This window comes from Sorex fumeus, unplaced genomic scaffold (genome assembly GCF_029834395.1).
Source record: "Sorex fumeus unplaced genomic scaffold, SorFum_2.1 ptg000009l, whole genome shotgun sequence".
NCBI classification, from domain to species: domain Eukaryota; kingdom Metazoa; phylum Chordata; class Mammalia; order Eulipotyphla; family Soricidae; genus Sorex; species Sorex fumeus.
The window spans coordinates 30,281,662-30,308,893 of NW_026606066.1; the positions used below are offsets into that span (position 1 = coordinate 30,281,662).

The following is a 27,232-nucleotide window of genomic DNA, read 5'->3' on the forward strand; positions in this document are numbered from 1 at the left end:
GGTTTTGTTTACTATTGCAGTTTCTAACATTTAAAATTTCATGAGACGTTAGGAATTAATCTGAAAATAAAATTTTATGAAACTATAGCGAAGCATCCAATCCTGCAATCCTATGAAACTTTCTTATAAGGAAGAACCTACCTGTGGCAGATCTTTCCTCCTCCCCTCCCCTCCCCCACCCCCCAGCCCCCAGTTCTATTATGACTTTCTAACGACCTCTGCCCCTGGGCAAAGCACTGGACTGAAGCCAGGGAGAGAGCTCACTGGGCTGAAGAGCATGCCCGGGCAAGCAGGAGGCCCTGAGAGCGATCCCTGGTAGCACTAGTGGGCCTGAGCGGCATCTCTGGCTAGAGCACCCAAACTGCACTGACAGGTCAAGTGCAGTGACCACTGCCCACTGCCTCGAAATACACCAGCTGCCCACTGCCTCGAAATACACCAGCACTAAAGGAGTCCCAGTTGTAAGCATTGTTAGGCAGGTCACCTCCACTAAGAGCCAAAGAGGGCTAAAACAAATGTGTACATTTGAGAACCCCAAATTATGGGGTCAAAGGCCACATGGCAACAAGTGCATATCTGAACCTGATGGCGCCATCTGCAGGATCACTGAGTCCCAGGGTGACTGAGAACACGTTGGACACCTGCTGGGGGAATGCATGCCTGTGGTGGCACTGGTCTTGGTGGACAGCGGGCAGCTGGGGTTACACGTTTGCATCAGTGCGGCACTCACTCCTCAGCTGCTCTGCAGAGACCAGCAAGGCACAAGCATTGGTTCAGAATGAAATGACACAGTCACCGGAGCACAGTCTCAGCACTGCTGCTGGGTCATGGTTCCTATGCCACGCTACTGCTGTGAGGTGGGCCATGGTCCTCTGAAGAACTGGGAGAAAGAAGCCGCCTCCCCAAGAATAGGTATTCACTCAGAGTTGGCAATCATGTTTCAACTTCTTTCAGATGCAAACATTTGAAAATGTACAGTGCCTGCCGCAACCAGGAAGCAATTTCAGACCTCTCCGGAAAGAAATGACTGGTACTGCAGTGTCCCATTTCATTCTTTTAAAAATCAGTTCGAGAATCTTTTCCTTAATGTGTATCTTTTCAATGATCCCACTAACTACACATCAGGACAGGGTCTACAGGGGTTACCTGGTGAGCTTTCACATTAGGATTCCAGCTCTCCTCAAGTTTGAGACAAAGAAGCATGAAGAAAAAAGTACTTTTTTTTTGGCGGGGTGGGGGTGGGGTGGAAGGGATGGAAAGTTACGACTAGCAACGCTCAGGGGTTATTCCAGGCCCTGCATTCGGAAATTACTCCTGGTGGTGCTCAGGGGGCCATAAGGGATTCCAGGGATGGGCAGCATGATCGGCTGGGGCGATAGCACAGCGGGTAGGGCGTCTGCCTTGCACGCAGCCAACATGGCCGACCCGAGTTCGATTCCTCCGCCCCTCTCGGAGAGCCCGGCAAGCTACCGAGAGTATTCGATATGCCAGACACAGTAACAACAAAGTCTCCAGTGGAGAAGTTACTGGGCCCGCTCGAGCAAATCGATGATCAACGGGAGGGCCTTTACTTTACTTTACTATAACTCGAACCCCAGAAAGCTAAGCACTTTTGCCTAAAGGTCCCACCTAGTAAATGATGGTGAAACCCTGCCCAGGCATGTAACAGAGAAACACTCGAATAGCAGGCATGGACTCTGACTTCAAAAGAAGCCAGGCCTCTTCCACACAGTGTGTGCAAGGACCACGGTGGCAGCTGGGGTCTAAATGCCCTTGTCACTGAACTTCATTGTGCTCCTGGGAGGGAAAGGGTTACGGAAAGACAGCACAGCCAGTAGAGAGCTTGCCTTGCGTTCATCAACCTAGGTTCACAGGGGTTGCCAAAAAAAAAAATAATAATTTTACCTGTCCCCCCCACTGGGGGAAAAAAAACAGAACCAAGAGAAAGAGGAGCTCTCACAATGAAGCATTAATAGATCCAACTCCTGTTGCGCTCAAGCAAACACCAGAAGCGTGCCAACTTTTAGTCTTTAGAGTGGAGCCACTCTATATGACATAGAAAGTGAGGCTGTAACTTCCGTTTCAGACATCACCATGGGAACCCAAAGACTAGCCAAGGTCAAGTGTCAGCTCTGTCCTCTCCCTTGGGGGGCTTCAGTTTTCTTTCCCTTCACTGCCTTGCTCTTTTGAGGGGGGTAAAGGTGATGGGTCATAACACCAAGAATATTTTGTAGGTGCCACTCCTGCCACTGCCTGGGGCCCAGCAGGGTCACAGAGGACACAGCCAGCCACGGTGTTGTTGCCCTCATAGGGAGCACTTATACTCTCCAGATTCTTTGTGTTTACGCACTTGCCTGTGGAAACTTGCCTCGTTTCTGGCCCAGCACCGCAAACTTGGTGTTTCTGTCACAAGTGATGGAGGGCAAGGAGATGGTTTCTCTGCCATAAAGCCAGGGACCCTGGCACACAGGCTGGAGGGGTATCCCCAGGGAAGGCTGAGCATAGGTCAGGCCTCTGCAGTCCTGGCGCCCAGTAGCAGCCCTACAGTGGACTGTTTCCTGCCTCCACATACCCAGGCCTCAGGCCGGTGCCGCGTGTGTGAGAAGTCCACAACAGGGCAGGTTCATGGCAAGGGGCACCAAAGGGCAGGGCAGGGCTCTGTGTTCTAGGAGTGACACAGTGGGGTCCTTATTTTTTCCTCTGTGTGTGTGTGTGTGTGTGTGTGTGTGTGTGTGTGTGTGTGTGTGTGTGTGTGTATGTCTGGGGAACTTTTTTCAAGCCAGAAATATCCCAGAGACCTACATATTCAAACACTGCTGAAAAAGTTTAAACACATAATTATGACATAAATCCCAACCATCACAGGTAAAATCTACCGAGCATCATTTTACATTTTGTCTGACTTGGTTCAGCCACATTAAAATGCTGAAATAGAGGCATGGCCCATTATGAAACCAATCAGTCACTCCCCTTCCTTCCTGGGGAGGAGGGTCATCTCTCGGTCAGCTCAGCCTTGGGCAGGGCCACAGAGACAGCAGCAGCTGGGTCTGCAGTGTGAGATGCCCTCCCTTGCCCTGGGCACCAAGCTATGGGAGGCAGGAAAGGGTACCATGGTCTGAAACGGTAAGTAAGGGACCTTAAAGAAGGGCAATGAGAGAGAAACTTACAGGACTGGTAAGATCTGTTAAGAAAAGAATGTGTTCAGGGATGCAGACAGCCCTTATGGCTGGGGGTCCTCTCCTCTCCCCTGTGGAATGAGCACTCTGGTCAGGACCTCTGAGCCCAGATGGCTTTGTGATAGGACCAGGAGAAGGGGGAAAGTTGAATTCTCTCTACAAACGGCAGCTTTATAGACTTGGCAAAACAGCAGTAAGCACCACAGAGGAAGGGGATGAGGAAAAAGTGGAAAGAGATCTTTTTGGAGACAGGTGCCATGAGTCTTTTTGGGTCACACCTGGCAATGCTCAGGGGTTGCTCCTGGCTCTGCACTCGGAAATTACTCCTGGTGGTGCTTGGGGGACCCTATGGGATGCTGGGGATTAAACCCAGTCAGCCACATGCAAAGCAAATGCCCTACCCACTCTACCATGGCTCCAGCCCAGTGTCATGAGTCTTATACCAATTCGGAGGTGTTAACCTGTACTTCCTGAAATTCTGTAATATGGCAAACTGGTGAATTGTCGATAAATCAACAAAAATGGGAAAAATAAAAGAGAACTTTATTTGCAGAATAAGAGATTAAAAACTCCTTGCATGGCTCAGAAAAGCAGTCTAGAGTTAAGAGTGACAGAGCCTGAGGATCAGGGCCGATGCTCAGTTCAGTTCCTCTCAGCCTGTCCCTCCCTCCCTGCTTTCAACCTGCCCATCTTCCTACTCACTGGGCATAGAAACAACTTCCTGCCCACACCCAGCTCACGTGTCTGGTCCTTGTAAAATCTTTTGTGATTTCCAGATGCCCTGTGTTTTATACACCACCAGGGGCACTGAAAGCCTTTGATAAGACAGCCCCCGTCTCCGACCTACGCCCTTCCAACTGAAGCTTGAGTCAAACTGTCATGCCAGCATACAAGGGTCTCCTTAAAACACAGCCTCCGCCAGAAAGCTCTCTCTGAGCACCCCAGTTGCAAATGACTTCTTGCCCTCTGCACTGTCAGGAAGCTGTCATAGACTACAGGGTGGGTTTAGACCTAAATGTGAAGCTCCTGGAGGAAGTACTAGACTCACTCTCATTGGTATTGAGCAGCTGCTATTAAGTAAACCCGAGTCATCAGAGTTATGAAAATAAAAAAAAAAATACAGCTCCTGCCCTAGGCAAATCACACTTTAAGCCAGAGTCAGAGATGGAAGACAACCCATACCAATTACAGCATGAAACTTGCCCTCCAAACCCGGTGTACAAAGAGCAAAAGGACAGATTAATTAGGAGGGGCAATTTGCAGAGCAAATATCTTATTTGCTACATTATCTTGAGTGATTACAACAAATTCATACCCTAAAAATTCTTTACGTATACAAAGAGCTAATAAATATTTGTGGAATGAACAAGTGTGTGGTTAGGCTTAGAATTCAGTATTTTCATGAGGTAGCTGGGTTCAAGAGTTCCAATTACCCAAGAAAGAAAGATAATGTGTTTTATATCACTTATGACCCAACTACTAGTCATAGATTCCCAACTACGAAACTTTTTCATCAGCTTTATTCACATCAACAATACTTCAAATGATTCTTTGGGGTACACTCTTAAAAGAAACATTAACAATGATATATGTGGGCCAGAAAGATAGTATAGGGGATAAGGCACTTGCCTTGTATGCAGCCGACCTGGGTTCAATCCCCAGCATCCCACATGTCCCCTCAGTACCACCAAGAGCAATTCCTAAGTGCAGAGCTAGGAGTAACCCCCGAGCACTGCTGGATTTGGCCCAAAAACCAAAAAAGGAAAAAGCATATACTCCAATCCTTAGACCCACCTTCCTAGCTCCTAAATAATAATTTTCTTAGAAAATACAAGTTACTTTCCTCAGGCTGATGGTCAGAAAAGGGACAAGAAGGTGAACAAACTCACTCTTACCCATGTTCTGCACATTTTTTCCTAAAGCATCTATCTTACTACCATGCTATGTCAACCTCTTCCGCTACAGCGAGCTCCTCTTACTCTTATGTCAGCACTCAGACTTCTTCAAGTGTCCAGTACAAAGAGTAGTGAAGACCTAGAGATAGCCCGAAACTTTAAAATTCACCTGTACTGGGGCTGGAGTGATAGCACAGTGGGTAGGGCGTTTGCCTTGCACGTGCCCGATCCGGGTTCGATTCCCAGCATCCCATATGGTCTCCCTGAGCACCACCAGGAGCGATTCCTGAGTGCAAAGCCAGGAGTAACCCCTGAGCATCGCCAGGTGTGACCCAAAGAGCAAAAATAAAATAAAATAAAATTCACCTGGACTATTTTAAAACACATTGATTTTTTTTGGGGGGGGGGGGTCACAACGGGTGATGCTCTGGGATTACTCTTGCCTCTGCACTCAGAAATGTTTCCTGGTAGTGCTCGGGGGACGATATGGGATGCCAGGGATCGAACCCAGGTCAGCCACATGCAAGGAAAATGCCCTAACTGCTGGACTATCACTCCAGCCCTTCAATATTGATGTTTTTAGCCCTTGTAGCAATAGTCTAGAGATAAGGCAAGTAACAGCAGTTTCAATTCTTCTCTCCAGTAGCACTGGACATTCTCCTGGAGTAAAGGGGGGAGAACTAGTTCCTGTGGGTTTCTAGAGTTTTCTTCATGTTCTCCAGTTGCTCTTTCTTAACTCCCTCTGAGTTTAGAACAGATGTGAGGAGTTTGCCGTTTAGGGGGACTGCGGTCCTCCCCACGAAGAACAAGCAAGCAATATCCTGAGATTGCCGGAGATTGAGTAATATCCTGGCTTCAAATCCTCTGTGGAAATTCAAACAGCATGGTGGCTGCCTCTGTGATCAGCACCACTGCCCAGGAGCATTTGGAACTGGATGAGCTGGGATTCGGGGATCGGACCCAAATACTCGCTAATTCCACTCCAAAGAGAAGCCGGCATGTCCCCCACCCCTTATGATAAACATCAGGAGTTGAAACTGCCTGGATGTCCTTTGTAAAGAGACCTCTCATTCTTTAGCATCTAACAAACTGCCTATGGTCCTTAGGAAAGAAAGAAGGGAGGGAAGTGAGCAAGGGAGGACAGGAACTACTGGACACTCAAAATCTCTGTCCTGCCATGGACAGTGGCATGTCCCAGACAGATTGTGTTATCCCTCTGAATTATTTCATCTGTGAAAGGGAGACAAGGGTCTTTGCCACTATAGAGTCATCACTGCGTCTAGCAGATGTGTGCTGGAGGAACTGCAAGTTCAGGAAACGTGAATGCTGGAAAAGTGAATGCTTCCCCTCTATCCTTCCCCACAAAAGTAGTCAGATGTCTGTATTTGGATGCCCCCAAACAAGAAGCTGTTTCTCTTTATACTCCTTGAGTTGATTAGGTGAACAGAAATGAAGGACAAATTGTTCCCTCAGGCTCCAACATTATTTTCTCTACACACACACACACACACACACACACACACACACACGATCATGGAAGCTTCGCAGCACAACTGTCCTGCTCTCAAATGAACTTGGGAAACCTGCAGTCCAGGACAAAAGCCACGTACCCCAGAACCCCAGATTTCTGAGAGTTGTGCAGGCACACAAGGAAGGGAGATGAACAAGGGTCTCCCTAGAAACTAGATGTTTTCTACCTACCTCATGCTGGGGAGGAAGGTTTTGATCTTTCCAATGAAAAAAAAAAAAACTGAAACGAGCCCAACTCCTCTAAAGATGATTTTGCTCCTCTGTCCCTGAAGCCCCAGGCAGAAGGCACTTTCCCAGAACTGAAAGTTTTGTGAGCCGCCCCCCCCTCGCCAGGATCTAGAGGCCCTAGTCCTTCAGCAACACCAATAACACCCAGACAGGATCAATCCCGCGCTGGCATCACAGGGGCACCAAATATAAGAGGTAACATAAGAGGTAACAAAATGGACTCTTTAGGAAACTGCGAGCTCCTCCATCTGCATCCTAAAGGTTCCAGTATTTCTAAGGCTGCGTGATTATCCAATTTCCTAAAGGTCACACATGTGCTCTTGGTTAACTAGAGGGGATATTAGTCAAATGTTCCTGGAAGCCACAGTAGCCACCTTATCTCACTCCCCCATAAACAGGGATGCTGTAGGAGAATGTAGAATTGCCATGGATCTCACTATTTAAGATATGGGTGACACTGTCCAATGGCACTGCGCTACCTGAGTCCGAACAAGGATGCAATTCAGAGACAAGAAAAAGGACTTAGATGGAAAAGAAGACCCCAATTCTGATAGTGGTGGGAGGTTCCCAGACATTCTGGTGGCTATGAAGGTGCAGTAACTGTGTCCAACAAAACTGTAACTCTTAACACTCTTGCAGAGATGTGACCTTAATACAGTAATCAAACGCAGTGGTTTCCAGGCCGGGAACTAATCAGGTGACTGCATTAGTCATCTGCCCATGACTTCCAGATCCCTGCCCATCCTGCTCCTGCTCTTGCCAACTGGCTTCCAACTACATTCCACTAGGGATTTGGGGTGGGGGCACTCCCTCTGGCCCTTCAGCCCCAAGGTGGAAGGAGTTTCCCCTGGCAGCTCATCTCTGGGATGTCTGGCGTGCTTCTCAGCATTTCCATCACCCAGGCAATCCATTTCCTTTACAGATTCCCTCTGTTGGAAAAAGTGTAGTTTCTGGTTTCCTGAGTGGATCTCTGGACTCTTTCTTCAAAGGTAATGTATAGAATCTTCTAAAGGTAATATATAGAAAACCGGTACTAGCAAATGCTTCTCTTTTCTCACACTTGAGAATACAGGTAAGCACATCTAAGCGTGGCAGATTTCAAAGATGCCCCCAAAAGAATTCTGGGTCAATCTGAGGCTTCCCTCAGTGTCCCAAAAGGTGGCATCTCTCCAGAGTTTATTAGAAGGAAAAGGTGCAGTCCCTCCCCCTCACCACACCCCATTCCCTTCCAAACTCTTCTCTTATATTCTAGAACCCTCCCCCAAGTGAAAAGTAACCTGAAATCTCCCTTCTTGGTATCTCCATTTTTACTTTCAAATCACAGCCCTAAGGATTCCCCTAAACATATGGCCTGGTAAAGAAGTTTCTGGAAGGAATGAAACTGTCTGAAGAACAAACCTGAACTTCGCAAGATTGTTCCTGTTTCCATTTCGTATCTTTAATGTGCAGAGGGGAAGGCAAGAGACCGGTATGTGGCCGACCAGCCTGAGTCCCGAATTACAGGATGAGAAAGTAATTTAGTTATGATCTAGTGAGAATGGTCAAAATCAAACCTCTTTAAAATGTAGCCATTTTTCCTATTTTAAGTAGAAATGGTAGTTTTTATTTCAGTACTAGTGGAATGGGTTGGGGGTATGGATTAGACTAAGTTCATGGTTCTTCAATCCTCTTTAGAAACAGCAGCTCTGGCACTGCAAACCACACCAAGGAAAAGTACAGGTTCTTACTTTCCCAGCCCAGAAGTTGCATAATCCTACCGCATGTGCTGGTGGAAAGGAACAAAACAGCACCACCACCTCCTCTCTTTGATCCCCAAGGAATCAAACAGGTGGGGTTTTGTATTCCAGAGTGATACCTGAACTTGGTTCTGAGGTGGGGCACATAAGGATGGTCAAGCCAAGGTGGGTACCAATCCACCCCACCCAGGTCACATTCCTCAAAGAAGGGGAAGAACACTCAATGGGAAAACGATGCATAAAGACAAGACATAGAGGCTGGATGTTAACACAAATCCTTCTGGTTCTATATGTTAATATATACATGATTTAGTTCAGGCATCTAAAGAATGAAAGGACAGGACACTATCCCCTAAGTCTTAAAGCACAGGAGGGATGTTTAAAAGAATTTCAAATTACTGATGACTGAGCTTCCTTTGGGGTGATGGTAAGGGCAGCACTGGAGGTGGGTGACTTCAGCCCCTTCCAGGAGGCTGTTGTTGTCAGACTCTGCCCGGTCCCTCGGTGCTATTTGTGCCTTGACTGTGAAGTGGAGCCCAACAGCCTCGGAAGACCCTGAACCCATACTCATGTCTCTCAAGTGGGACTGCTGCTGACCACATACGAGCATGCACACCTTAAAATAGAATTCAGAAGACACACACATACACACACACACACAGAGACACACACAGACACACACACGCAAATGGTTCAGAAGCAAGCCTCAATTTCTACCTAGGTAAACCAGAAAGCCGTTCAGGTAATTATAAACGGTAGCGACTGGTCAGGATATATCAGGATGTACTGTGGAGGACTTTGCCTTTATCAGGCAGGTAGAGGGGACTATAAAAAATTGAGTTGCTAAAAACTGAAACTGTATTGGAGATTTCAGTAGATTTGGTTTAACTTTTTTGTTTTGTTTTGCTTTGCTTTATGGGTCATACCTGGCAATGCACAGGAGTACTCTGGCTCTGCACTCAGGAATTACTCCTGGCGGTGCTCAGGGGACCATATGGGATGCTGGGAATCGAACCTGGTTCGGCTGTTTGCAAGGCAAACACCCTACCCACTGTACTATCGCTCTAGCCCCTGGTTCAACTTTTAATGTTTTTTTGTTTCATTTTTACTGAGAAAGATGCTGTGACTGAAGAGAAAACACAGAACTCCCAGATTGTGGCAGGCATGACCTGGCCTCAGGCTCTCTGTCCCCTTCCTGATTACCTGTTCTTACAGTCTCTGTGCATGTGTGCCTATGTGTGCGTGAGCGTGTGTGCGTCAGCGTGTGTGTGTGTGTGTGTGTGTGTGTGTGTGTAGGTGTATCTTTCATAACAAAACTCAAAACTCTCCCCAAACTCTCCATGAGGACTAAAGTGCTCGTTACAGCAATACAATTTCAGGTACCTTATAAGACAGCGCCCAGAGGCCTGGAGCAATTGCATCCCCGGCACCCCAAATGGTCCCCTGAGCACCTCCACGAGTAATCACTGAGCACAGAGGCAAGGGTTAAGGTTAGAGCACTTTTGGGTGTGGCCCCAAGACAAAAAGACAGCTCCCCGATTTTTAAGGCTGTGAAGGTCACGGATCAAATATAAAAATACTTCTCTGTTCATGAAGTAAGATACCCAACCCAATTTTCCTAATGCCTTCTCACTGGTACTATGCACCGAGCTAGGCACTTTAGGGCACTGGTTCTCCAAGTCAAATTCCAGTGCACATGGAATCTCTCAGAAGCTTGAAAAAGGACACGTATGCCAGGGACAGACCTTGAGACTGATTCTAGTACACAACCAAGCACACTATGGAACACTGGTGTAGGGTACACGCAAAAGCACACGAAGTGGAAGCAAACCAAATGTTCATCAACTGACAATATTTCCCCCAGCACTCAATATTGTCTCCTAGCACCACCAGGAGTGATGCCTGTGGATAGAAGGAGTAGCCCCGGAGCAACTTTGGGGTGGCTCAAAAAAAACAAAATAAAATAAAATAAGATGTATACAAGCTCCCCGTGACGTATTCGATATGCCAGACACAATAACAACAAAGTCTCCAATGGAGACGTTACTGGGCCCACTCGAGCAAAACAATGAACAACGGGAGGGCCTTTATCTCATATTTATACCACAAAGAAATAAAATTTGCTAATAAAAAGCTCTGAAGTTTGGATACATGTTACAATATGGTCAAACCTCATAAACAGTAGTATATGGAGTGAAAGAACCCAGTCACACAAAACCACAGACCAGTCTATACAAAATACCCAGAGTTGACAACTCCATAAAAATAAATTGAGGAGAAGCTGTCAGGGCTAAATTAACTGCCTGAGGGGATATGGGGAGAGAGAGCTATGGGTATGGGTATTTTTGGGAGGGCAATGCAAGTGTCCTACAACTGATTATGTTGATGATTATAAAACCCTGTATTACATTAATCCATTGAACTGCTACTTCAAAATGAATAGACTGTATAGAGTGTGAATTTTGTCTCACAAACTATTTAAAAAATTAAGAAATAGATTTTTTTTCTTTTTGGGTTACACCCACAATTCTTACTCCTGGTAGTGCTCAGAGGACCATGTGGGATTTTAGGGACTGAACCTTAGTTGGCTCTGTAAAAGGAAAATATCCTACCTACTATACTACTGCTCCAACCCCAGGAATAGAAATTCTTTGCCTACCTCTAGAGGAATTCACAATCAAGTTGTAAAGGAAAAGAGAGAGAGAGAGAGAGAGAGAGAGAGAGAGAGAGAGAGAGAAAGAAAGAAAGAGAGAGAGAAAGAAAGAAAGAAATCAAAGGAAGCAACTTCCAAAGCCAAAATATATTTCTTTCCTTATCTCATTTAACTTTGAAAAAGCAATGGAGTTCAGGTCTGCGAACCACTACCTATACTTATGTTGATGATTATAAAACCCTGTATTACATTAATCCATTGAACTGCTACTTCAAAATGAATAGACTGTATAGAGTGTGAATTTTGTCTCACAAACTATTTAAAAAATTAAGAAATAGATTTTTTTCTTTTTGGGTTACACCCACAATTCTTACTCCTGGTAGTGCTCAGAGGACCATGTGGGATTTTAGGGACTGAACCTTAGTTGGCTCTGTAAAAGGAAAATATCCTACCTACTATACTACTGCTCCAACCCCAGGAATAGAAATTCTTTGCCTACCTCTAGAGGAATTCACAATCAAGTTGTAAAGGAAAAGAGAGAGAGAGAGAGAGAGAGAGAGAGAGAGAGAGAGAGAAAGAAAGAGAGAGAGAGAAAGAAAGAAAGAAATCAAAGGAAGCAACTTCCAAAGCCAAAATATATTTCTTTCCTTATCTCATTTAACTTTGAAAAAGCAATGGAGTTCAGGTCTGCGAACCACTACCTATACTAAAGGCGCCAAAGTCTTGATCTGCAGGTTTAGAAGGAATGGCCACATAGCACTGTGCCAAGGAATCTTTTCATAATCCTTCAGAATATATTCTGCCTTGAACCTGGTTTACGCTGGTCTCTCCCTCTCTTCATTGTTTCTATATATCTTTACCACTACCAACCTTATTCTTCACACTCCTTCAAAAATAAGAGTCAACAGAACAGAAGAATGTACTCACAAGGCAAACAAAGGTGAACAAACACTCCAGTAGCTAAGAGATTTAATTAAGAAAAAGAGAAAACAATCCCTGAAAAACCTATTATCTTCAAGCTAGTTATCTCTGCACACTGGTAAAACCCTGGGAACTTTGAAAGTCCAGCCTCTTCAAATTACCTCCTGCCTCCAATTCCCACCAAGTTGAGCACCCCCGCACCCCAACCTTTTAAATAATTCCACTGACACATGAGGTTTACTCTTCCTATTTAAAAAGATGCATATTCCTGGTACAAACAGTCAGGGAATTTCTAGGTAAGCAGAAAGGTGCAGAATTTAATCTTTTTCATTTCTATCTGTCTTTACCCCATGTTTTTCCCCACCTGCTCAAAGCTGAAGGAGTCCTGGGAGTGGCGAGTGAGCCTTAGATTAACAGCCTGCACACACCCTTCCTCCCTCTCAATAGCTGGGTCACATTTGGCTCCATTTTCTCACCTGGAAACTAGAGAGAACAGTATTTCCCACAGGGTTACTGTGAAATTATGCATGTGAAGCAATTATTGCACTACCTGGCACACAAGGAAGAGCTCCATGAGCTGAACTGTTATCACAGTAGTGCCAGATAAAGGGAAAAAATGAAGAGGATGTTGGGTCTGGTGAGATAGCACAGGATTACAGCACTTGGCTTGCACATGGTCCAGCTGGGTTCAAACCCCAGCATTGCATAAGGTCCTCTGAGTACCACCAGGAGTGATCTGAGCACAGAGCCAGGAGTAAGCTCTGAGCACCACTAGGTGTAGGCCCCAAACAAAACAAAACAAAAGTGAAAAGGATGTAATGTTGAAGCAAAGCCCCCTTTACAGGTATTCAGCCAGTGCAGAGGAAATTCGGGGGTGGGGGGAGGTTAGGGGGGAGAGGGCACAAGGGGAAGTTCTTCTAATCCTCAGAGGGTTCCTCTACCCTTGCAACTCCCGTAAGTGTAGCTCATCTTGACTAAAAACCAAAATAAAAATAATCTGACTTTCAACTCTCTTCAGTTATCCCATAGAAAACCAGGGATACTTTTCCCCAGCATTGTTTACAAGTTAAAAGTTACAAAGTTAACAAGAAAGAAATCCCCAAATGTCCCAAGTTATTTTTAACCCAGGAAGACTAGAGTTGTGTATTGGTCCTTCCATATGCTGCTTTCCACAATCTCTCAATTTTTCACATATCTAAAAAGCCATACACCCATCTTAACTTAACATTCATTCAGGAGATGGGAGGTTGGAGCTATTTTTCGTTTAAAAACAATCTTATCGCTCTAGTCCAAGACCAACTTCATCTCTCATACGCAGAAGTCCTTTATCTTTCCAGGACACCTCTGAGAAGAATAGACAGTTCCATCCACCTAATGGGCTTAGAGTCTGAGTGTCTTCTTCCTGCCCTGCTCAGTTCATCAACACTCTTTTGAAGAGAAGGTAGAAAACTGGACCCCAGTACCACCTCACCTCCCACCCAGAGTTCTTTCCACAAAAGGTGAGAATTCGCCTTTGCCTCTCAGTTAAAACTTTTTAAAGCAGCAATAATCTCTCATGGACCATAGTTATAGACATGAAAGCAAGTCTACATATTTTAATTCATTTTCTTTTTTCATTGTCTTTAAAATGATGTCTGAAGACAAAGGCAAAAAAGTAATTATCCTATCAAACATAACCGACAATACACACTGAGAGCACAGTACTTAACCTATATGCATACACTTTACAAGTGAAATGTTAAATGACACAGTAAGAAAAATATTTAAATACTAGAGGGCTCTAGGATAATTCCTGAATTCAGAAAAAATATAAAACCTGTTGTTCATATGGTATATGCTTCCGTCAGAATACACTACATAAATTATTCTCCAGCAGCAACTAAATCAAAAAGTACAATTTATTCCTTCATAGTAGTGAGGGCTGGGGGTACAACCCTAACTATTAAGGGGGTAAAAGTTTGTGTCAAATGCCTTAAGGGGGAAGGAAGCAAAATTAATACACTGCCAATTACTTAAAGCATCTTGGCACTATAGGAGCAATCTAAATTTGAAGAGCATGCCCGTATTTACTCTTCCTATTACACATTTTCCTGAAACAAGTATTTTTTCCTAAAAGAACCCTAATTACTATACCTACAGACATACATGTATATATGCTTCTTTTTAAAAGACCCTACAAAGTACAAAGAGAAACTTTTCAATTTTGAAGCAATTTACAGAGCTCGTCAGCAAAGCACTTGTATATACATACAAGTGTTCCACCTCTTGCCCTTGCAAAAGCAGCAAAACACTAAAAAATAAGATATACACATCGGAGCAGATACTCCAATAGAAAACTACCCACGGGAGAAATCATATAGAGAAGCCAAAATAAGTAACAGCCTAGGCGAAATTCTAATCTACACTCGCAACTCTTACCCTTGACAGCACAGAACAGAATATCCTGCCTTACACATTTTGGAACTGCAATTCTGAAACCCTGAATCCAAAGACAAAGCCGCCTTGGGGAAAATAACAATTGCGCAACCGATCCACAGCTCCAACTTGTCCCTTGGCCCCGACGCGGCAAGGTTTGCACGCTATAAAGCAGGAAAGGGCCCGCCGAGGGCCGCCGCGACGGCCAACCGGCCCCAGTCGCCTGGACACCGCCACCGGCGCACGCGACGCGTGCCGGCCGGGGACACTTCCTGGGGAAGGGCAAACGGGGGCGCGGTGGACTCCGAGCGGGATTCAGCTGCCACCCCTGCCGCACTAGGGGTGAAGAGTAGTGAGGGCCGGCCCCGGGGTCTCCTCGCAGCCGAGACTTTACAAAGCGCAAGACTATGCGCGCTGCACACGGCCAGGGGCCAGCGCACGTCGGGGGTCACCCCCACCCCCGTCCCCGATCGGGGGCCCCGTGCTTTCTCGCCCAGCTGCCCGAGAGGCCCCGGCGCACCCAGGGCCTGGCGCCTGGTAGAGAAGTGCCCTTAGACGTAAGCCTCGCGGGGAGCGCGTGGCTCCCGGGGCCCGGGGTTCGAGGGGCGTCCCTGGGTCCCGGCCCGGAGGAGACCTCAGCTCCCCCAAGAGCGGCCCCGTGACTAGGCACATTTTTCTGCCGGCTCCGAGGCGGGGGAGCCGCGCAACCCCGGAAGGGCCGGGCCCGCGCCGGCTCAGACCGCCGGTGTCCGCCCCCCTCCTGCCCATCCGCCTCTGCGGCCGCCTGAACTCGGGGGACCGGCCGCGGGCTCCGGCGCCCGGCTTCGGCGCCGCGGTCGGAGCCGCCCCCTTCGCCCGCGGTGCTGCGATCCAGGGCCTCCAGCCTCCCGGGGTGGCCGTCCGGGGGGACGGCGCGCGCTGGGTCGGGGTGTGTGCCTGTGTCGGGTGCGGGGGAATCGCCGGCCGCGCCTCCGCTTCCCTCCCCCACCAGGGCTCCTGGGGTCCCGGCGGCTCCCGCTCCCCGCCCCGCGCAGGCGCAGCGGCTCCAGCGTGCGGCCGCCGCGCCCCCGGCTCTCGGGTCACCGACGTAAGACGTCCCCCACCCACCCCCCCAACCCGGTGCGGTGTCCCCCCGCGAGCCTGCATGCAGGCGGAGGATGTGTGCTTGCATGCGTGCGTGCGTGTGTGTGTGCGTGAGTGTGTGGTGTGCAGTGGGGGGGGGGGGGTGAGAAGGGGTGTTCCCCAGGCCAGAACAGCACCTGCTGGGACGGCAGCCCCGGCGGCGGCAGCTCCAAGTCCATCATGCTGAATTCGGGGTGAGGGGGAGCCCGTGCTCTAGGCGTCCCCGACGGCTACCCCGTCCCGGCGGCCGAGGCGCGGCGCGGGCAGGGCGGCGCGGGCAGCGGCGGCGACGACGACGACTACGACGGCGGCGGCGGCGACTCCTCCGAGTCCCGGAGCACTGTCGTCTCCGCGGTCAGGCCCCAGTTCCCGTCCCTGGTTCGGCCCCGCTCCGGCTCCCGCCCCTGAGGGCGGAGCGACAGTGCGGGCCCTTCCCCCGCGGAGCCCTGCGGGCCGAGCTCCCGAAAATCCCCCACCCCCGCGGGGCTGACGCCTGGAGCTCGGGGTGGCGGGGCGGGAGTGGCCGGCGGGGCGGAGGGCGGGGGTCCCGCGAGGGGATGGGGTGCGGCAGGGCCCGGAGGCCTGCGTCCGGGGGCGTGGGGGCCCACCTCGGTCAACACCCCCGAGAGCATCCCTGGCTGCCAGCGTGATCAAGAGGTGTTTGCGGAAGGTCACTGGGGTGCGGGTGTCCTCAAACAACAGTTGGAACCACACGCCCCGCGGTCAGGCGAAGGCCGGTATCAGACTGCGCCTTCCCGATTCGGACTTGCAGGAACCTTGCCCCGTTTTTATCTCGGCCCGCCGCCCCACAGTGGCGCCGAGCCCTAGGAGTTGGGAAGGGGGGTGGCTCGCGGCTTGGACCCTGACCGCGCAGTGGCACCGCGGCTTGCCCTCCAGCCCTGGGGTCCCTCAGGTGGATTGGGGGCCTGCGGGACTGGCCCGGGGCCCTTGCTGACCGCGCGGGGACCCCGTGCTTGCAGTCACCCTGAACGACCTCCAGCGCCCCGCCCACGGCTGGCCGGCCTGCCTGCCCGGCTTCTGGGCGCCGCGCGGCCAACTTTGGAGTCTCTGGGTCACCGAGTGGTCTTGATGGCCCTCGGCAAAGCCTTGCACAGTGCCGCTCATGGGAGGTGGTTTTTGGCAGCGTGATGCTGTTACAGCTCGCCTGCCCCATCCTCCTCTTCTTGCCATCATCCTCATCATCTTGCCAAGTTTCTTTGCCCTGGCGCTGTAAATTTACATAATAAAAAAAGGAACACGTTATAGAATGGTTTGTACTGTATGTAAATTTTGGGGTGGGGGGGAGCGAGGGGGCCACACCCGGAGGTGCTACAGGGTTTACTCCTTGCTCTGTACTTAGAGATTACTCCTGGTGGGCTCCGGGGACTATGTGGGGTACTGGGGGATCGAATCCAGGTCGGCTGCGTGCAAGGCAAGCGCGCTAACCACTGTACTGGCTCCCTGTATGGAACTGTTTTAAAAGTTTTGTGAAAAAAAGAAAATTCATTTGCCTGAAAAAATGGAATTCACCAAAATAGGGAGTTGTAGGTTCATTCACGATTTTTTTTGCACTTTTTAGTATTTATGTTTTAAATCTAAAGAAACATGTACAATTTATTAAATCAATAACTGCCACATAGGACTTCTTCAAGAATTTTCAGGAAGGAAAATTGTGAAATTTTAAAAGATTTAAGAGACAAGTACAGAGTCAGGAGAAAAGTAAGCCCTGAGCACTGCAAGGTGTGGCCTGGAAACATATCTCTATAAATATATTTAGGTAATATCCCCCCTCCCCCCATGCATTAGCAATCTTTCTGAACTCCTAAAGAGATTTCGTTTTTTTGATTTCTAACTTCTTTTTTTTTTTTGGCCACACCCAGCGGTATTCAGGGCTATTTCCTGCCTTTGCCCTTAGGAATCACTCCTGGGAAACTTGGTGCACCATATGTGGTCCCAAGGATAGAACCCTGATGGAACCTGGGTCCTCAGCATCCAAAACAAATGCTTTACCCACTGTACTATCTGGTCCCAAGATATACTATTTTATTAAAAAATCTGATGTCCCCACCCGCAAAGCAAACAAAACCTTGACTATAGCAGATACACACCCCAAAAATTGCAAAGAACTTACTTTCTCTTGATGGCATAATTTGACACTCCCAGGATTTATCTGTAAATGTATATGTCCGAATATTCCTTGAGGTAAATGAAGCCTAAATTAATTGCTTATAATTTAAGCAAGCTTGAATTGAACCTTTTGCTCTGTTACGTGAAAAACCTGCAAAATGATCTGCACCCTGAAAACAAGCTTAGGAGAAATCATTTACAGTGGCCCTGACATGAAACATGTAGAGACACAATGAAATGCCATTTCTGTGTCAAAGAAGGACACAGCAGTATATTGCTTATTAAAGTCATTTACTAAAACTACTAGTTCTACACAAGGCTTAACCTGTAACAACATGTTAGTAATCTCTTATATACAGGCTTAATGGGCTGGAGCGATAGCACAGCGGGTAGGGCGTTCGCCTTACAAGCGGCCAACATGGCCGACCCGAGTTCGATTCCTCTGCCCCTCTCAGAGAGCCTGGCAAGCTACCGAGAGTATTTGGTATGCCAGACACAGTAACAACAAAGTCTCCAATGGAGACGTTACTGGGCCCGCTCGAGCAAATCGACGATCAACGGGAGGGCCTTTACCTTTACCTTTACAGGCTTAATGTCTCCAGTGAGATGCAATAATCTTTATATACTTCATTCTAAGGAAATATTTCTCGATCATATATAGCAAATTATTCATAACAAGCACTATAAGATAAATTATGTAGGGCCTGCTATTGGGGCAGACTTGGCTGGGGGTTGGGAAAATTGGAAGTAATGGTGGTGGGATTGGTGTTGGGATATTGACCATGATAAATAATCGTGAACAACTTTATAAAAATAAAAATTAAAATAAAACTACTAGTTCTGAGGGTCCAAGTAGGTAGCTCCAAGGGTTGGTACTCAGGTTATGCACTAACGAGACCTGTCAGCTTGCAAGATCACTCAGAAGCATCACAAGTAGCCAGTAGCACAATTGGGGTTGACCCAATTGTGGTAAGTGAACAAATGAAAAGTATAATATATAAAACTACTGAGAAGGTAGTCAGGAGACAGAAGATACCAAAGTCATATCTGAGTGGTTGATTCCCTAAAGCACTTAGTATGTCCTTGTATTTGTTTTGTCTTTTTTTTTTTAATTCTTATTTTGGGGCCACCCTGGTTATGCTCAGAGCTTATTCCTGGTTTTTTGCTCCAGGGTCATTCATGGCTGGGCCATATATACAGTGAGGAGAATCAAATTGGGGACAGTCTCAAGCAAGGCAAGTGCCTTACCCACTCTTTCCAACGTGGTAATTCTTTGTTAAGCAACACATTTCCCTTGAGTTTAGATGGAATGAAATAACCTTTGACAAAATTGCAATTGCTGGGAGTATATTATTTCAGGCACCTGCTGAGGACATGTTTTCCCTAGGAGTAGAACAATGTAAGAGCTTGAACACATTGAAGAAAAACAAACATTAGGAAAAAGCTGCTTGGCATTGAATGGTGGTTCATTGAGAAGGGACTCCCAGTCTCAGACCACACATGTCAAAGAAGTTCCCAGTCTCAACAGACCCTGAAATGAGATTGTTGTCCTGTGAGAAGCAGAGACCTGCCTTGCCCTACAGACGTATTATTTCATATGAATACAAGTGAAGCTCCAGGGAAACAGGAAAGATAATGTTATTTTTTTCCCTCCTGTCCTGGGAGAGTCCTTTTTTACTGCTGTCTTGTGATAGCTACTATTTTGTTTCTCACCCAGTTGGTTTTGCTTTTACTAGCCCTTGTAAGTTTCTGTTGATACCTAAATTCTTTGTTATTTTCAAAGTCAACTCTATATGTGGCTGGAATGTGTGAGTAATATCATACTTTGCTCTAAACTAAGTATGGAGAAGTTGTTGTTTTTTGATTTGGGGGGGTTTTATTTATTTATTTATTTGGCCTTTTGAGTCACACCCAGTGATGCACAGGGGTTACTCCTGGCTCTGCACTCAGGAATCACTCCTGGCGGTGCTCAGGGGACCTTATGGGATGCTGAGGATCAAATCTGGGTCAGCAGAGTGAAGGCAAAATGCCCTACTTATTGTACTATTGCTCCGGTCTCAAGAATAGAGAAATTTTTCATGCCAAGGGCCATTGGATATATTTTTTTTTTTTGCTTTTTGGGTCACACCCAGCAATGCAGAGGGGTTACTCCTGGCTCTGCACTCAGGAATCACCCCTGGTGGTGCTCAGGGGACCATATGGGATGCTGGGAATCGAACCCGGGTCGGCCGTGTGCAAGGCAGACGCCCTACCCACTACATTCAGAGGCCATATAATCCCAGCAAAAAGGCTGTGGATAGTCGAGGAGAAGTATCTGTGTCATTCCCATCATTTATCAGGTCTAGGCCACAGGATTTCATGGATTTTATATAGTCCTTGGGCCAGATATTACCCCTCTCTTCCCTCCTTCTCTAGAGTCCCATAAAAAATAAATATCACTAGAAACCAGGGATCTGGCTTGATAGGCTCAGATCATACTGGGGCCCCAGATTGATCCCTGATACTGTATAGTCCCCCAGCCATCATTAGAAGTGACCCCTCAAGTACCTCTGGGAGTAGCACCTACCTGAGTGCTGACAGGTATAGCCCTGGGACAAATAAAAAAGCATTATCAAGAGAGTGTTCTTGTGTGCAGAGTTTGGGTAATGGTGATATAATGATCTACTTATTTCACCTTCTCCAGTAATCTAATTTGCCAAGTTTGCAAGACTTTAGAAGTATCCTTTTTACCTTGAAGCTTCTTTTCTCTTCTTTTTACTTCCCCTTAGTTGTATTCTTTGTTCCAGTCTAATCTTTGAGAACCACAGTTGTGATTTTACTTTACCTAGTTTGTAGTGGGAGTATAGATCAGAGGCTAGCTTCTAAAGATGGCCCTCAATGAACAGCCTAACCTGAGGCAGACGTGCTGCATGCGCTCCCCCTCTTTGAATCAGTGAAGGCCTTGTGAATTGGTTTTACATTTGAAGGAGGTTTTGTGTGTCTCAGGTTTTAAACAGGCCTGACAGCTTTGTATTCGAGATGCCAAAAACAGTAACAAGTCTCACATGAGCAAATCGATGAACAATGGGAGGACAGTGCTACAGTGCTATTAAAATTGGCTTCAAGGAGAGGGGTCGCCAGGAGATGCCTTGGGGAAGAGATTCCAAAAGGAAAGATAGACAGTGGGCTTATGAATGAAGGAAACCATCATGGCCTTCTAGCCCATTTAGTCAAGCACCCAGGGGCCTCTTGCCCCAGCCACTAACTGCAACCATGCATATATGAGAACTCCAAGAAAAACCATTAGAAGACTACCCTGATAAGCTTCATGAACACAAAGAATTGTGAAAGACCGTAGTTGTTTTCAGTGACTACATTTTGCTGTGACTTATTTCATTAGTAATAGACAAGCAAAACAGCATCTAATGAATAATAGAAGCAAGATTTCTGGTTGCTTCTTGTTACCACTACCGGGAACATGCATATATAGGGATACGACACTGTAGTTCTGGGATCTCAGACCCTGGGAAGCACAATGACCTGCCTGAGCACAAGGAGTTTGTTTCCCCCATAATACACACTTGCTGCTATATTCAAAGTTAGTCACCTTATGACACCACCTATAAGGACCATACCCTTAGGTGATGGGGAGATGCCCTTCTTATCAAAATATAGCTAAGAAACCAGACATTCATCAGTTAAGTAGATGAAAGTATAAATGCATACATAGATTCTGACCCTGATGTGACCTCATTTATTTCAGTTATGTAAGGTACTTGCTGAGTGTCTGCTGAGGGAATTTGAAGGAGTATGCCCAGTGAATAGATGAACTCTAAATCAGCAGCATTGAAATTAATTGGTATGTTCATTTCCAAACACACGCATAACTTTGGTTCCTTGGAATACACACCTCACGGTGCAAAATACTGATAAAAAGAGCTGTGTATCTTCTAAGTCAGATTTAACTGATAGTTTCCTGCTTATAATAGAAAAAACCCTGTAGGAAGTGCATGCAATGTAAAAATAAAAACCAAAGCACAAAAAATTGTAAATCTACAACTTTAAAAAAAATAAAATAAAATAAAGGGGAAAAAAACACCCCAAAATTTAAAAGAGTGTTTTGAAGTCCTGGAGAGTACAGGAGGTTAGGTGCTTGCTGTGCATCTTTCCAACCCTGGTTTGGTCCCTGGCACTACAAATGATCCCCTCTTCACTGCTGGGGGTAACCCCTGAGTACTGAGCCAGGAGTGGACCTTAGCACTATAAAAAAAAGTGCTTTTGAATTGTATGCATTCATATCTACACACACACACACACACACACACACGCACACACGCACACACGCACACATACACACAAAGACTGAATAGATATGTTTCAAAATGTTAATCATTATTCTGATTAGATTACTGATAACTTCATTGTTCTCTTTTTCTTAACTTGTTCATATTTTCCTAAGTAAACATATATCACTTTTATGATAAGAAGAAAATGAAGAGGTGAATGAAGGAAAGGAGGAGTGCTTACTTTCATTCAAGCCATTGATTCTTAATAAAATCTTTTTTCTATACATATGTGTATATATATATGTCTACATATATATAACTGAATCAAAGTGAGACACACAGTTACAAAGCTGTTCATGATTGGGTTTCTGTCATACAATGTTTAAACACCCATCCCTTTACCAGTGTACATTTCTCACCACCAATGTCCCAGTTTCCCTCCCCTTCCCCCATGCGCGCGCGCGCACACACACACACACACACACACACACACACACACACTCTCTCTCTCTCTCTCTCTCTCTCTCTCCCTCTCTCCCTTTCTCCCTCCCTTTTGGGCATTATGGTTTGAAACACAGATACTGGAAGACCATCATGTATATACTTTTATCTATAATAATTGGATATGATCACTCTGTACAAGAACTGAATGTTGAAAGTTGGTAAAGGGAATCCATATCAATTTCAAATTGAATCTCAAACAACAAGCTTTGCAAATCTTTCCATTCCATATTTACTGGAGTGAAGGCTGGAGAATTTGACTACATTTCTAAGTGTGGTTGAAATAAGGATTTAAAGACCCTTTATTCTTTTAATTTTTCAATATATTTGCAAAGCTTTACTTGGAAAAATAGGAGCTCCAGACACAGATGGAACTTTCTGAGTATTTTGAGTAGACGCTAAGAGCTGCAGCTTTCTTTCTTTCTTTCTTTCTTTCTTTCTTTCTTTCTTTCTTTCTTTCTTTCTTTCTTTCTTATCTGTGCTTTTTGGGTCACACCTGGCGATGCGCAGAGGTTACTCCTGGATCTGCACTCAGGAATTACCCCTGGTGTTGCTCAGGGGACCATATGGGATGCTGGGAATAAAACCTGAGTAGGCCACGTGCAAGGCAAATGCCCTACCCACTGTGCTATTGCTCCAGCCCCCAAGAGCTGCAGCTTTAGAACAATACAAGAAAGTACTCATAATTGTTTGGGGAAAGCAAACAGTAAAACAAAGACTATACCGAAAGCTGTCTATTACCAAGCAATAATAGGGGGTGTTGAATACAAGATACTTTGATCTTTGTACTTTTCCGCAGTGTTCATTCAAACTTTCATAGGAAACATTTTTTCGACCCAGGTGGAAATGCAATAAGCTCTTTTCCTTTTGAAAAAAGAAAAGCAGAATGTAGTGAACGGATGAGCAGAGCATCCTCATGGACCAGCCTGACCAAGTCTTTCACATTCTCAGATGCTGGAAATCAAAAAAAGAGAAATAATGCTTGCCAAGACAGCTGTCTTCTGGCATTCTCTGTTTCATGGACTTATTTTGGTCTCTGAATAAGATCAGGATTAAAAGGAACATTAGAGTTCTTCTGCCTTAAACAGCAAATAAATGCCACTTTCCAACTCTGATTGGCAGTGGCTACCCAGTTTCCCAATCTGGTCAAAGCATTTCAGAGATAGACTAACAATGTTGGCCACAGACAGAGAAGATGGGCGTGGTGGCACATATCAGGTACTTTCTGTCCTTCATCTATTCCAGCTCTCTCCTACATTTTAGTACAGTGAGGTTGGAGTGCTTACCAGTGATCATAGGAAGAGCCATTGGCAGCCTCAGTAGACAAACGTTTCCTAATTCTTGCTATTACATTCATCCAAAACAACAAATTGACTTGGATTTTTGTTTTGTTTTGTTTCTTGGGGGCTACACCCCATAGTGCTCAGGGTATACTTCTGATTCTGTGCTCAGGGATCATTCCTGATGGTGGTCCACCATATGCGGTGCCAGGAATATAACATGAGTTGGGTCAGCTTCATGCTCGGTAAGTTCCTTAGTCCTTGTACATCTCTCTAGTCCCTTGACTTGAGGGCAAATCTAGTACTGAGAAAGATCTAGAAGGTAAGCTGTACATTTTGTTTATTTGTCAGAACTTTATTTGGGAGGAAATTAATAATCCAGTTTATTAGTGGATTTATATTTTAATGCAGGTATGATTAACAGGTGACATTAATTTCAGGTGTGCAACAATTATTTGATATTTGTGTATATTGCAAAATGGTTATCACAAGTCTAATGACCATTTACTGTCATACATTGTTACAATTAAAAAAATGTTTTTTCTTCTGATCATGAAGTATAAGACTTACTCTTAAGATTTTGTAACAATATTATTAACAACATGATTATCTATAGCCTATGTTATACATTTATTTTATAACCATTCTATACAAACCATGGAGATGTGAGTAGACCCAATATTACCAATCAGTAGGCTACAAAACAATAAGCTTCTTCAGAGCACAAGAAAATTAGGCTCTGAGGCTGACTGATTCTGAAGTCCACACACAGTCCACTCCAGGTCAGGTCTCTGTAAAGTCCCTTGACTGTGCTGTATTTACTCACAGTGAAGCTCTCTAAAGATTACATTTTTCCACATTCTGTTTAATTAATTCCCCATGGACAGAATGCTAAAGTATTTTGCACTAGAGAGAAAAGTTGCAAACAAATAGAAGAACAGGGTTTCTGCATTTAGGAACTTTCATGTGAAAGGGCAAAAGTAAAAGTGGTGTTTGCAGTTTCAGCCTGTCCTCTAAATGGCAGGCTCTTGACTTTTTTATGTTTTAATGACAAGATCTGAGAGCAAGGTTTAAAATGCACTACCAAGGCTATTGTCAAGATTATTGCCAAGCTATTGTAACCCTTACATTTCTTTCACTAAATGAAATTTCTTCAATGCATGTCTCTGAAAAAACTAACATGCAGGTAACACATGTGAGTTTAGAGTTATCTCTTCAGATAAAATGTTCATCATTTTATTTTTCTTCCTCATGAAAGGTAGATTAATTCTGTCTTTTGCGTCACAAACTAGCCTAAGCTGGTAATAGTAAGTGTATGAATTGAATTGCCTTTTTTTCTTTTGAAATAGCATTTTCACCATAAGCCATACATTTGACTTCAGTCATTTAATTTAGCAACAATGTGGTTATATTTTTATCCCCTTTAGAAATGAGGAAACAAAGGCCTAGATGGCAGACAAGTTTTTTAACCAAAAAAAAAAAAGTTCCAGTAAATTAATTTTTATGAGAAAGCAACACTGTAAACAAAACACAGCACCTTTATTGAGGCATAATTGATATGCAATAAATGACATTTGATGCAATTCTAGCAGAGTTCAGGAAGCCTGGGACAGTGCCAGGGATGGAACCCCAGTTACCTAAATGACATATTTAAAGTAGACACTCAGTACATCTTTTTGCATGTCTGTATGTGTAAACATCCATACCCATGAAAAACATCAACACAATCAAGTTAATGAAACTAATCACTCCCACTTGTATCTAATTTGATCCTACTTCTCTCAGTCTTCCATTTTATCCCCAGGCAACCTCTGACTTATTTTGTAACTATAGATTTATTTTCATTTTCTATCACTTAATCACTTAATCACTTAACTTCCCGTTAGTCGTCGATTTGCTCGAGCGGGTGCCAGTAACGTCTCCATTTGTCCCTGTCGCGTGCTAGTGTAGCCCAATGGCATCTGTTTGCTCCGGGAACATGAAGGGCCTCAAACCGATCGTTCATGATCTTGACGAAGAAGTCTGACCATCTGGTAGGTGGGCGGCCACACGGTCTCTTGACATCCCGTGGAATCCAATCAGTAACAGCTCTAGTCCAACGGTCGTCTTTAAATCTCATTACGTGACCAGCCCATCTGATTTTCGACACCTTGGCAAATGAGACAGCGTCCCTGATCCTTGATCGTCGATGGATGTCAGAACTCTGGATTCGTTCTCTCATTTGAGTGAAACGTGATATTCCAAGCATAGCTCTTTCTATTCTTCTTTGGGAGACCTGAATAGCGTTCTCATCCTGTTTTTGTAGGGCCCAGGTCTCTGAGGCATATGTTAATGCAGGAAGAACAGTGGAATCAAAGAGATGTGCCCGGAGCCAGAGGTTCTTCATCCTCTTAGCTATTTCTTCGACGTTCTTGAAGGCGTTCCAAGCCGCTCTCTTCCTCCTGCGCAGCTCGGGTGCCAGGTCATTTGCCATGTTGACTTCTCGACCTAGGTACACATAGCTGTTGCATTTGGAGATGGTGGTTCCGTTGAGAGCGAATGGGGCATCAGGAACGAGGCTGTTTCTCATAAACATTGTCTTCGTAAGATTCAGCTGTAGTCCTACCTTTCCACACTCACGGTCAAAGTCGGCCAGCATTTGTGCCGCTTGGCTGATGTTTGGTGTTATTAAAACAATGTCATCAGCAAAGCGGAGGTGGTGTAGTTGCCGACCATCTATCTTCACTCCATTCCTTCCCATTCTAGTCGTCGCATGATGTTCTCGAGGGTGGCACTGAAGAGTTTCGGTGAAATGGTATCACCCTGCCGCACCCCTCCCTTGACATCAACGATCACTTCTTTGTAGAATGGTGAGATCCTGGTAGTGAATCCGCAATACAGCTCACGGAGGATCCTGATGTATTGGGCTTGAATGCCCTGATTGGCTAGGGCTTCAATGACCGCTTCCGTCTCAACAGAATCAAAGGCCTTCTTTAAATCAATGAACGTTAAACAGAGCGGCATCTTGAACTCCCGAGAAACCTCAATGAGCTTAGTTATCGTGTGGATATGGTCGATGGTGCTGAATCCTTTGCGGAACCCGGCTTGCTCACATGGTTGTCCTTCATTTTATATATATATATATATATATATATATATATAAAATATTGAAAATAATCTTTTTTGTTCAGCATAAATCAGAACCGTGTATGTTGTTATATCTATCAATAGTTAATTCCTCTTATTGTTGAATAGTATTCTGCTATTATTCATTCATTTTTCTTCTATTTTGATTTAGGACCACACTCAGTGGTGCTTAGGGTTTACTCCTGGCTCTAAACTCAGGGGCATTTCTAGCAAAGTCAGGGGGCCATATGGGGTGATGGAGATCAAATCTGGGTTGG

The 27,232-nt window shown here is 45.6% G+C and overlaps 1 protein-coding gene across 3 annotated transcripts in view; it reads right to left on the reverse strand.

The window, feature by feature from the left end:
• Window positions 1–15,991, reverse strand: part of NFE2L2 (NFE2 like bZIP transcription factor 2) — a 32,267-nt gene extending 16,276 nt beyond the window's left edge. The window contains exon 1 of one of the 3 annotated variants that reach the window (XM_056110361.1): window positions 15,814–15,991. In XM_056110361.1, coding sequence (XP_055966336.1) covers window positions 15,814–15,858 — 45 coding nt within the window. In that variant the 5' untranslated portion in view covers window positions 15,859–15,991. Of the gene's footprint in view, window positions 1–14,557; window positions 14,694–15,813 lie in introns of those variants that run through there. The other 2 variants (XM_056110362.1, XM_056110363.1) reach the window with 2 other exon arrangements.
• Window positions 15,992–27,232: the final 11,241 nt, after the last annotated feature.